The 12,351-nt window shown below is 43.2% G+C and overlaps 1 protein-coding gene across 1 annotated transcript in view; it reads right to left on the reverse strand.

Annotated features, from left to right (window-relative positions):
* Positions 1 to 12,351, reverse strand: part of phip (PHIP subunit of CUL4-Ring ligase complex) — a 41,374-nt gene that overhangs the window by 3,311 nt on the left and 25,712 nt on the right. The window contains exons 27-39 of the mRNA XM_004542208.6: positions 12,031 to 12,113; positions 11,811 to 11,922; positions 10,654 to 10,715; positions 10,394 to 10,549; positions 2,832 to 2,952; positions 2,631 to 2,756; positions 2,321 to 2,396; positions 2,066 to 2,125; positions 1,811 to 1,963; positions 1,218 to 1,370; positions 899 to 1,110; positions 564 to 808; positions 84 to 227 (exon numbers count right to left, since the gene is read on the reverse strand). Of these exons, the coding sequence (XP_004542265.2) occupies positions 84 to 227; positions 564 to 808; positions 899 to 1,110; positions 1,218 to 1,370; positions 1,811 to 1,963; positions 2,066 to 2,125; positions 2,321 to 2,396; positions 2,631 to 2,756; positions 2,832 to 2,952; positions 10,394 to 10,549; positions 10,654 to 10,715; positions 11,811 to 11,922; positions 12,031 to 12,113 (1,703 nt within the window). The remainder of the gene's footprint in view (positions 1 to 83; positions 228 to 563; positions 809 to 898; positions 1,111 to 1,217; positions 1,371 to 1,810; positions 1,964 to 2,065; positions 2,126 to 2,320; positions 2,397 to 2,630; positions 2,757 to 2,831; positions 2,953 to 10,393; positions 10,550 to 10,653; positions 10,716 to 11,810; positions 11,923 to 12,030; positions 12,114 to 12,351) is intronic.

A 12,351-nucleotide genomic window follows, 5' to 3' on the forward strand; every position in this document is an offset into this window, starting at 1 on the left:
AAAAGAACAGAAACGTAAACGTTTACGTCCTGATCGTAAACCTTTGCTTTACACGGTCACATGATTGTGACGTGATCTCTTACCTGGTGTGTGTCGAACAGGTGTCCTGAGTTTCCGTCGAGTGCTTCCGCTGCTACTCTCTGTGGGTTGGGAAGGTGTCACCTTCTCAGGAGCTGGTGATGACGAAGCTGGCACAGAGTTATGAGCCCGCAACGAGCGAGTCGACTCTGTTAATGAGAAGGAGATAGAAGAAGGAAATAAACAGCCAGGCTAGGCAGCAGGCGAGGAGATGTAGTGTGCTTTCTTGTCCAGCATCAGATAAGAAAATCAACATCACTTTGGTTAGCATAGCTTAGCATAAAGGCTGAAAAACAGGCAGCGTATAGTTAGCCTAGCTTTGTCCAAAGGTAACAAAAGGTGACTGTCAGCGACTCACAAACTTGTGTTGTGTGTGTATAAAAACCAAAATGTAACAGCAACATGCTGTGGCCGACTACTCCTTTGCCTGCTGCAGTGACTTCCTGGAGCGTTATCGTATTTATTGAACACGTCTGTGATGATACCTGTTGTGCTCGGCGTGCTGTTCGTGACGTTATGTGATGAGGATGAGGAGGGTAGTGAGTGTGTAGTATGGCGCGCAGCGCTACGCGTGCGTCCTGGAGCTGGCATTTCTGCTTTGCCGTTGACCATCTGAGGCGGCTGCTGCTTGACGGGGATGCTCTGCCTCAGAGAGGAGGGTCGTGAAGGGACAGGCGAAGGCTCCTTCTTTGCGTTCACTCTGGACGATACGCGTCTCTTCCTCTCTGGGCTAGAAATGAAATCAAAAAGTAACCGAGTGTGACATCAGGTTAAAAAATATATATATTTAAAGCTGCAGAGAAAGTTAAATTTCATCTACCTGGACGCGGTGCTGCTTGCAGGAGATTCGCTTCTCCTCCTCCTCCTCTTCATTACGTGCCGTGTCTGTCTGTCTGTAGTGTGTCGTGTCTGTCTGTCGGTGCCTTGTTTGGTCAGTTTATCAGTCAGGCCGTGGATGGCTTTGTAGTCAGCCAGGATGGGGCTGATATGCTCCTCAAACAGGGCAGAAAGCCTTAGGCTCATACTATAAATCTGAAGAAGTTAAAAAAAATAATAATTTGAGGATTTAATTTTATGGACCCATAAAATCTATATTATAGGCATAATGAGCTGTAAATGTGTGTGTTTGTGACCCTCACCCGAGACTTCTTACTGGGCGTGTAAGCTTTGGAATTACTAAAAATGAGCCTGACATCCTTGCAGAGCTCGATGGGAGACTGGTACTTTCCTTCCGTCAGCGTGTTGAGAACAGTGCCAAAGTCCATCGGTGATTCGACTATTTGCAGGTAGTCCTTGAAGAAGCAGAGGGACAGTTGGGATTTTTCATCTTTCATTGAATTGTTTTCAAAAGATGACAGAAAGGAGAGAGAGAGAGAAATGGGAAAGAAGTGAGAGAATAGAGAGGTTTGAAGTTTTTACTGTCAATGAGCTGAAAAGGAAAAAAAACCAGAAGTGAAAGAACTGCACCCTTCTTCTTTTGAAGAGAACTCAAGGCCACTGAAGCTGTGAGTCTGTTCACATCATGAATGAAGAGGCCTTTGCCTCAAACAGCACTCATCATAATTGAACTGGAGCCACTTGTGCCCCCTGAAAACACAAATCAATGTGATTGTGATGGAAATTTACAAGGAGCTAAAAATTCAGATCAGCTCCAGAGAGTTGAGTTTGATTCTGAGCTCGCAGGTCTGCACCGCACATAACACAAAAAGCGAGAGGTTTGTTGCATAGTTACCGGGTACTCTTGTAGGTCTACGGGTTCTCTGAAGGGCTCAGAGTCTTCACATTGAAAGATGAGATCCAGCAGCTCTTTGCAGCGTCCCTTCCACGCGTGAGGGTCGTACGAATGAGGTCGAGCTCGCAGCTGGCGCTGCATGGGTCGACGGGCCTGTGGGAATTAGTAAAAAAACAGTAAACGGCCATTTCTGATACCGAACCTGCATCGACACTGACACTGTATCCGCTCGTGTGAATCTGTTACATATGTTACCTTGTGGTTCCGTGTGGATGTTCCAGGAGTATTAGTATCTTCGTCCTCTTCCTCGTCATCCTAAATAGGATAAAAGAAAAATAATCTAACATGTTTCTCTGTCAGCTTAATTAATTATATTTTTTAGCTCAATAATTCAAAAAAGAAGGAAAAAAAGCGAGATTAGTGTCTATTTTCAAAGCTTTACGCTTAACGTGCCCGGATCATCGTGTGAATGAATGCAGTGTAAGCATGCATACGGACAGTCACACACACCTCGTCTTCAGAGTCAGAGAAGGTCGCCTTCTTCATAGTTTTATAGAGGGGCATGATGTCTGTCAGACTTTGGTCCCTGTGGAAGAAATGAGGAGGAATCAGGAGTTATTCCTCTGTGATAGGACAGGGTCAATGATCTAAAAATTATTCATGTCAAATTATTAAACCCAAAAAGTCGACTGTTGCAGCTGTTGGGAAAGCTACATGTGGGGAATGAAACATTCATTGATGAGTAAGGAGGACATTTCAGATGATTATTTTCACATCACGTAACTGTGATTTAGTAACGCTCGACATTAAATGTGCTCACTTAATGAACTGCAGCATGAGGTCAGAGACAAACTTGGCGGTGGTGACGATGAATGACCCCGGCTCGTTGAACGTCTGGGCGTTGTGTTCTATGTAGCGAACCTCCCACATCAGAGAGGAGAGCCGCCTGAAAGGAAAACGCAGCTGTTACGGTCGGTCTCTTTCACACGCGCTCTGTATGTGATAACCCGAGAGGACGCACCTGTAGAAGCGGTTCACCAGCCTTTGGCGTATAGTGCTGAGGTCAGTGACGTAGGCCACTACTGTGCAGTACGTGGGGTACGCCTGCAGGTCCACTGGGAAGGCAAACGGTGCTGCAACATCTGTGTTTGTTGAAGCAAGTACGTGATAAGAGAAATACACATGAGTTATATTAGTGGTGCACATGAGCCAATGGGATCCACATTTGGTATTATGAGGAATTAAATCAGTTTAAACATAACAGAAAAACACGAACTGATTTATTTTCTATGGCAGGATGGTGTGCATGTGTTTCTTTAATCCATTTGCTGAAATTGATTTTGATTCCTTTCCAACAAAAGAAGCCCTGCAACAGCAATGCAAACACTTTTATCCTGTTTTTCTTTCTGCAGCTATTCTGAACATCCCTGTCTTAATTTAGATGTTTCCAATGGAGAAAAATATTTGATAAAAATCTTGTTCTGCAAAAAAACAGTCTGCTCTTCATTATGATTACTTATTTCTCTTCATTTCCTTTCACCTATCGGACCATCATGGAGGATGTTTCTGTCCCTCAAATGCACTTTGAAGATGGCTGGCTCCAGACCCACATATCATACCCGGAACCTTTTATCATTTATTACATATAAATACCACGTGATAGCTCCATTTAACACTGTTAGGGAACAAAATCTCTCTCTTTTGGCATCTTTGCTTCCTGCACCCTTTCATCTCATCCTCATATCTCTGTTTAACTTTGTCACTGAATGGGGCTTTAGCATAACTGGAAAACATTCCTGATAGTGAACCATGGGCTAGATTTAGGACAAAACCCTTCCTTTACCTTAAAAATAGGAAACTTTAAGGATTTGCTAAATAGGCAGAGTGTCAGTTTTGTGACTGAAAGGTGTGGACTTGGTTCTTTTTGCTTCTAACTTTATTGTTCATATATTTGAAGAATTGTTTTCACTCAGAACACAAAATCAGAGTTGGAATTTTAATTTTTTATGTGTCTATGATAGTTTGCAGTAGGAGTGCTGATTTACTTGGAATGCCTGGGGAAGAGGTTATCAGCACAAACACATAATAGGTTTGGGTGTGACGGCTCAAAGCTCCGAGGGCAGTGCCAAAGCTCTTCACTGAATCCTAACACTGAATGCTGATACTGGTATTTTTGATGAAACAGAGCAGAACTTAGGATAACTTAGTGTGGAGCATTGTAGCTAGGAGCAAAGGCAAAATACAACAGACAAACCTTGGACATATCACAGTCAGCACAGTTAGTTTTTACAGTGACTAGAGTGATGTGCAGTGTTTCAGGTTTTTAGTAGGGGTGCAACGATACTCGTATCGATATTGAACCGTTCGATACAGTGCTTTCGGTTCGGTACGCATATGTATCGAACAATACAACATTTGTAATTTATTTTAGCAACTTTCCTTCTGACGATGCTGTCTGTGTTGAGCGCTCAGTGAATCTGCGTTCGACTACTCCGCCTAGGCTGCACTGTCGAGCGCAGATCCACTGAGCGTTCAACACAGACAGCATCATCAGAAGGAAGAGCGCAGGGCAAGCTAGCGAGACAGAAGTTAAACTCTCCTTGCAACATGGCAAATTGAACCTCCCCCACCCTCATTCAGATCTGGCGTTTGGAATTATTTTGGTTTTCATGTGACGTATGACCCTGAAGGTAAGCGAGTCATGGACTAAAGTAAAACAGTATGTTGGATGTGCCACGCAATGCTCAATTACATGGGTGGGAACTAGTGTGTTAGCGCAGTTAGCTCGTTAACGTGTTGGCCGTCTAGCCCCACGCAGGGGTTAACGTCATTTCAACGAGATTAACGCTGACAGCACTAGTGGGAACACAACGAATATGACTGCACATTTACCCCGACATCATCCTGGTGCAAAGACAAGTGGAAGCAGACAAAAACAACAAGCATGCATGCTACAAACTTTACCCGAGTCATTTAGACAGCCGTTAGCACATGATTCTCCTTATGTGGACCTGATATGTTTAATATTGTGGCGAGCTCAGACAAGGAGGAGACGGAGGTGTCGTTTGGTCTTGCTTCCCGTGAGCTAGCCAGGGAGCACAGCCGTTTATTGACATCTGCAGAAGAACACTGCCGCTAGCGCGGCAACCGCACAGCAACAACAACACACAGAGCGCCCTCTGACCCCGGAAGGACACACCGTCGCAGCAAGAAGGCGTCACCCGTCACTATGGCAACATAAACAAACCATAACTGTACAAACAGAACCCCGAACAGCCCTGACCCGCTACATAGCCCCCACCTAAGGGGTCAGTCGTCCCCGACGACCCCATTACCCCACACAAAGTCATGCAAATGTCCAGGTGCCTTCTTTTGGCGCACCGGCCGATCACGACCAGCGGGGGAAAAGTTACTCGGGTCAGAACATGGGGTGCCACCATCATCCCACTTCTGACACCAATGTGGCGAGCTCAGACAACGAGGAGACGGAGGTGTCGTTTGGTCTTGCTTCCCGTGAGCTAGCCAGGGAGCACAGCCGTTTATTGACATCTGCAGAAGAACACTGCCGCTAGCTAACTGCTCAGCGCGGCAACCGCACAGCAACAACAACAACAACAACACCACACAGGGCGCCCTCTGACCCCGGAAGGACACACCGTCGCAGCGAGAGGGCGTCACCCGTCACTATGGCAACATAAACAAAACATAACTGTACAAACAGAACCCCGAACAGCCCTGACCCGCTACATAGCCCCCACCTAAGGGGTCAGTCGTCCCCGACGACCCCATTACCCCACACAAAGTCATGCAAATGTCCAGGTGCCTTCTTTTGGCGCACCGGCCGGTCACGGTCACTCGGGTCAGAACATGGGGTGCCACCATCATCCCACTTCTGACACCAATGTGGCGAGCTCAGACAAGGAGGAGACGGAGGTATCGTTTGGTCTTGCTTCCCGTGAGCTAGCCAGGGAGCACAGCCGTTTATTGACATCTGCAGAAGAACACTGCCGCTAGCTAACTGCTCAGCGCGGCAACCGCACAGCAACAACACACAGAGCGCCCTCTGACCCCGGAAGGACACACCGTCGCAGCGAGAAGGCGTCACCCGTCACTATGGCAACATAAACAAAACATAACTGTACAAAAAGAACCCCGAACAGCCCTGACCCGCTACAATATGCTGCTGAGAATATAGCCCAGAAGAAGCGTATAGTATAGCTTTTATTTTGGAAAGAGCCATTTCTCTGTAATAAACTCTCTTTTCGTAAGATGAGTGATTCCTCAATCAGATACAGGTGTTACCGCGCCAGATCCGCGGCCCCGAACCGTAGTAAGGAAACCTCTGGCAGTTACTTGAAGGTTCCGTAACTGACTCGTAGCCGGAAACAGCTTACTATACAGGTCAACTCCGCTAGCAAAAAGATCGAAGGAGGCGTAGGAAACTGCTTCACCGAACTTTATTTCTTCTCTAAGGCACGAACACCGCGTACAGTGGGCTGAAACAGTTTACTCACAGCGAGCATCGCCGACACAACTCTGGCTGTCGAGGGAGTTATTATATTCCTTTTATTTATTTTCTTTTCGTCTCTTCTGTAGCTAACCGTTACTTTTCCCCCTTCTCCGCTCTCTCTCTTCACACACACCAGGCAGTCCCGCTACACACATCCCGAATACATTTCCCATCAGGCTTCATCCTTAAAGGGCCATGCCTGTAACACAGGGCTTGCAAAATCGCTAGCCCGACGCCCCGGGGCTCGCGAGCTATTGTCGGGCTATTGTAGGAAGGAAAAATATATGTCAATGCTTTTGCATTCTATCGGAAATGTAGCTGGGTAATTAGGTCATTGGCATCGGTGAGCCACTGTCAATATGTGACATATTGAAATCGCGTTTGAATTTGCGCTTGTTTTTTGCTTTCACTTTGCAATCGTGCGAACTGTGTATAGAGAGCGACAGTACTGATTGGTGAGTGATGATAATTTGCGCACCAATTCCTCTGACATCGTCTTATCAATCGTTAGCTTACTACGCAAACATGACGAGTGAAATCTCCCACAGCAAGCTTAAACATATGAGAGGTTGATCGCTCAGAGAATCGCTGACTGTTATGTGTGTGTGTGTGTGTGTGTGTGTGTGTGTGTGTGTGTGTGTGTGTGTGTGTGTGTGTGTGTGTGTGTGTGTGTGTGTAAAAGCAGCAGGATATATTTTAGTTCTGCTGAGCCAAATAAGACAGGTCAGGGTGAAGAAGTTATGACAAATCAGACTATAAGGCAAAAAGAAAGTGCAGCTTTATGGTTTCATGGACAAAAGAATTTCTGTGGCTGCAATATGACGAGCTAAATAACCAGGGCTGCACATAAGTGGTCCGCAGGTGGGCATTCGCTGTGAAAAAAAACACAAAAAACGCGCACAAGATATGAAGTTGCAACGCGTGTTTGCATGCATAAGATTTTCTGGAGGAGGACAGACATTTGTTTAAAACTCTTAAAGATGTCGAAGAAGCTCCTTTAAGCAATTACTTTGGTGTTCCTCCACCTCCAAAGAAATGTCAGAAGGAGTCCGAACCACAAAAGAAGCACGTATTCTCGGAAAAGTGGTTGCAGGAGGTGAGCTGGCTTCAGACAAATGATGAACGCACAGAGATGTGGTGCGGAATGTGCCGTGAAAATCCCACTCTAGCGGACAAAAACAGTGCTTTTTATATGGACGCAAACGCGCGTTGCAACTTCTTATCTGGTGCGCGTCTTTTATTTTGACAGCGAATGCGCACATGCGGACCACTTATGTGCACCCGTGTAAATAACATAATGTTCTGCCGGGTGTATTGTTGGTTTTCTCTCGATTTCTGAGTCGACAAGCGTCTTTGTTACTGGGACCAGTCATTTTAAGAAAGGCCCCCATTAGAACCCATGAGAAATGCAAGAAATGCATTATTGCTCAGTCTGCAATATCTTTCCCAGAACAAACACCAATTGCAAATAACATACTAAAAATAAACCTGAAAAATCTGTTTAGAACAGCGTACTATGTTGCAAAGAGTGAACTACCACTGGCAAAATTTAGCAGTCTTTGCAAACTTCAAAAAGCAAATGGCCTCGATCTTGGTTCCACTTGTCTCTTACCCCTGACTTCAGTGGAAATTTCAAATTCAGGATCTGACACAGACTGATTCATGTCCTACACAGTTCTTACAAGTTCATAGAAATTTCTGTTCAATTAGAATCAAGTATTTGAGTTGATGATTGTAATTTTTATACAATGTTGTAATTTGTTTTTCAACAATTTTTTGATTAATGTTTTGTTTCCTTTACAATATTATACTTTAATGTATAATATTGTAAAGGAAACAAAACAGGAAACAAAACATCAATCAAAAAATTGCTCTTTTTTATTCGGGCTACTTACATTTATTTTGGGCTACCAAAAACTGAAGAGTCCCTGCCCGAAGGGCTACCAGGGATTTTGAAATTTTGCGAGCCCTGAGATATATTTATTTTTTTAATTACTTTTGTTTCAGCAACATTAAATTTAAAAACTGTACTTTTGAGTTAAAATATATATTTATAATTTTAATAAATGACAAATTAAAAAGGCATGAACATTTTTTTGTATCGAAAAAATATCGAACCGTGACACCAAAGTATCGAACCGAACCGTGAATTTTGTGTATCGTTGCACCCCTAGTTTTTAGGTACATTTCTACACAGAGATCGGTTCATAAGGAAAACTGCAGAGAGCACGAGAGCACCTGCATCTTTGCTCATTTTACTCAGCGCGCACATGGAGCTCTGCAACACGATACGTTATTTTTATGCATTTTACTTTTTTTATCGCTCTACAATAGGATCAGTTATAGAAAACTTTGAAATGTCTAGTAGTACAACGATGTTTAGTGTTAGTATGTGTGTAGTAGTGAGTAGTAATGTGTGTATTCTTACAGCAAAAAAGAGCAACGTGACCATTTATAGATGTGGTGCAGCTGCAGCAAGTTCATTAACATGATTGGAACCTGATCCCTGCTGATCCCCATGTTAATGATTTGACTGCACAGGTTTATATGGTGGAATCATTCTTTATAAAGCAGCCCTGCTCTGGATGAATCCTGAACACAACCCAAGCTCTTTGATTTACTCTGAGAACGACTCCCTCGACTTCCAAGACCCCTCGGAGCCCGCTCGTTTCTAACACAGTCCATTGCCCTCATATCAAAACCAGTTGACATGCAAATTTGCGCTGCTTTTGGTAGATTGCATTGGTCATTATTTAAAAGTACCAAGTCTTACATACGTACATACGTATATTGAATGTGACACGTGACACAAACACAAATGGAGAATGTAACATTGCATTTCAATAAATGTAATATGAATGAAAATCAAAAGAATTGGGACAGACTTAGATTTTTTTTAAACATATAGATGTTAATAATCGTTGTTTGTGAAACGATGTTCGTGCAAAGTTTCGTTTAAATTTGCACACCGATTAACTCTTTAAAGCCGGTCGGAGCGGGCTTACCATCAGGGCCTTATGAGCCAATACTGGTGTTTTTAAAAGTTATGTTTGACTTTATGACTTTCTGTGTCGTTTCTGGGATGCTTAGGACTCATATTGCACTGCTGGAAATAGTTTATTTTGATGCACATGCTGTTTTTTTTGCAAATTTGCATTGTAAGATTTATTTTCGTTTTTTCCTGCAGTATATAAAAATTGGTGTATTTCAAAAATAAAACTATGAAGACACTTAAAATAAATTTCCTGTGGTGGTAAACTATTTTGTGCAACTTTTTTGTATTTACAGTTTTGAGGGATAAGCTTCTTAAATTTCTCTAACTAGAAATATATGTTAAAAAAACAAAAACAATTTTAAATTTTTTTGTAGTTTATTGCACGTTTTTGCAATTTATGTAATTACTATGCACTTAATGCAGACATATTATTAAAATTTGGGCTATAATGGTTGTATTGATGTATATCAACTTGAAATGCTCCCAAAAATGGCTCCACAGCATGTAAAAATATAATATAAGCTCTGGCGCACTTGGTTCTATGGTCGGTCTTAAAGGGTTAAGGAAGACATGAATACAGACTTATATAGATATGTTATAATCAATATAGCTGGCTGACTGTGTGTTCATAAATTAGCCATATAACCTGCCACTCCCACATACTTGCAGCTTCAGCATCACACCAATTTGCCCTGCTAAGTAAATCTGAGGCCAAGCGTGCTGTGCAGTGAGAGCTTGTGTGTGAATCTGTGTCTAATCCCCAAACTGTCACTAGAGGGAGCCATCACACCATCTTTCTTCCACTAGCAGGCCTTCAGTCTGTTCCTAATGTGTCATTACATCACTTAACGGGAATTCATGAAAGCACCTTAACATTTAGTTCACTGTGTTAGCAGCTTACTCCTTTGACCATATGATCCTGGCCCCTGGCTGGTTCATCTGACTCATGGGGTAAGAGTGGTGACTCACACTGGGAAGAGTCATCCAGCTGCTACCTTACAAGAAATGCGCCCTCATGGCGGAACTTCATATCACCGCTTACATGGCTAATGTTAACGGGCGCTTCGTGACATCATACCGAGCGTGCAGAGCTGGTCGATGGCTTTGATGATGCGTTCGCACTCCTCGGCGCGTGTGCGGCAGCCCCATTCACCGTCCAGGGGAACGTACAGCAGCTCCTTCTGCTCCTCCTCGATGAGCGGAACACTCTGGCCCAGCTCATCCGGAAACGTGGCTGCAAAGACATAAGGACAAAACTGTCACAACTGTAAGCTGTTAAAACTGAAGGAATGAGTTCTTTGTTGTTTTTCAGATGAGCACCGCATTTCAGATTCCTACCATCATCGGGGATGGGTTCCATATCCCAAGGACTCATCTTCTCTGTGTCTCCATTATCCCAGCTGGATGGGAAACAGGGTTGGATTATAATCATCATCATCATCATCATCATCATCACATTGTAATCTTAGTATTTTGTTAGTTCTTTTGTATTTTACAAAGTCGGCATGTAGTATTGAGCATACCGCTTCATTCTTTAACAAGGTTTCAAATAATGAAGCGCTCAGTAAACATACAATATATGTATCAGTGGTTCAAACTGTAAAGTCACAGCAATGCAAAAGGTATTTTTTCCAAGCCACGAGGTGTTTCGTGCAATAGTGAGGGAGATGCAGCATAATCACAAGCAGCTATCTGTCCGAGTTTGTCCAAGCAAGTAAATTCCTGTTAAGTGTTAATGGGAATATTTTAATGACAAATATTCTGTTGGTGTTTCAGGATGTAAGAACCTGAAATCGTTAAATAATAGTATTCACTATTATCTTTTTGTACCAGGAGACCAACTGGACAGTAGACAAAGTGGGAACTGATTGGAGGGTTTCACACTTTTGTAACAGCCAACATCAAAGAAAACAAAGAAGACCAAAAAAAAAAAATCCTGGTTGAAATTTCTCTGACTCATAGCGTGCCATTTTTGGGGGAAGTTTCATGGTGTCACTAGCTCTATCAAGTATGCCTCGTCTACGTTATCGTATGCCATTGTTGTACATGACTGTAGTGGAGTCTAGTAGAAACTGTCTGGTGGTGATTACATCATCTATACTTTGGCTTTCTAACCTACTGTTTCAGCGTCTCAGAGATATTTCTGGCATTCAGAGGAAAAACACGTCAAGTATGTAGTGACTGTCATCATCACCTTTGAATCTGATGACAGTCAATGTGACACTTTGCTCCTCTTTACTTCCTTTTCCTCACCATCACCAGCGAGTTCTTCTGAATGTGATTCATGTTGGTCTTGTTTGCGTCATCCCTTTGATCTAATTTCTTTGTTTCTGTATGCATCTCTGCCTGTGCACATTTTTGTTCTTATATAGACCGTCTTGCAGTCTTGCCGATGCAAGACAGTCCTACCTAATGCGAATGCAACGGATTTGCTGTCATGCCAAAAAGAAGTGCAACCCTGCTGAGAATAGAGCAAATCCAAGCTGTGGTCATACCAGACATTGTAGCACTGGAACAAGCTGTCAGGATACTGGGACTGGTAGGGCTCCTGGCTCTCAATGGTTCCAAACCACCAGGCATCATCGATCACTGACCGAAACCTGTCACCTATGGAGACATCACATTACTACAGAGAACTCTGCAAAAAAGAAAATGAATGTCATATACGATATCATTTATATTTGAGTGAAGTCGCACTGCAAAGGTAAAACTGACCTATGCGCCACTGCCTTTTTCTGGCGTTGTCAAACTGCTGCCGCAACACCAAGAAGTCGATTACATCAGGCATGTCGTGGTACCTGCAAGTAGTCAAGAGATTTGTAGTAGCGGTTCACTTCTGTATGCATAAAGTATATGCTATCTGCTGTCAGGAAATATTACTGCAGTCAGTGTTTTTATCAATAACCTCTTGTCTTGTGTAAAGATATGAAACCTTGCTGAAATGTGAGTTTTATAACTGCCATGTTGCAAAGTTGAAGAGAGACCATATAACATGATATAAGACAAGAGTCCCGTAGTGTTTTAGAAAGAGTAATG

The sequence above is a fragment of the Maylandia zebra genome, linkage group LG15 (assembly GCF_041146795.1).
Source record: "Maylandia zebra isolate NMK-2024a linkage group LG15, Mzebra_GT3a, whole genome shotgun sequence".
Lineage (NCBI taxonomy): Eukaryota > Metazoa > Chordata > Actinopteri > Cichliformes > Cichlidae > Maylandia > Maylandia zebra.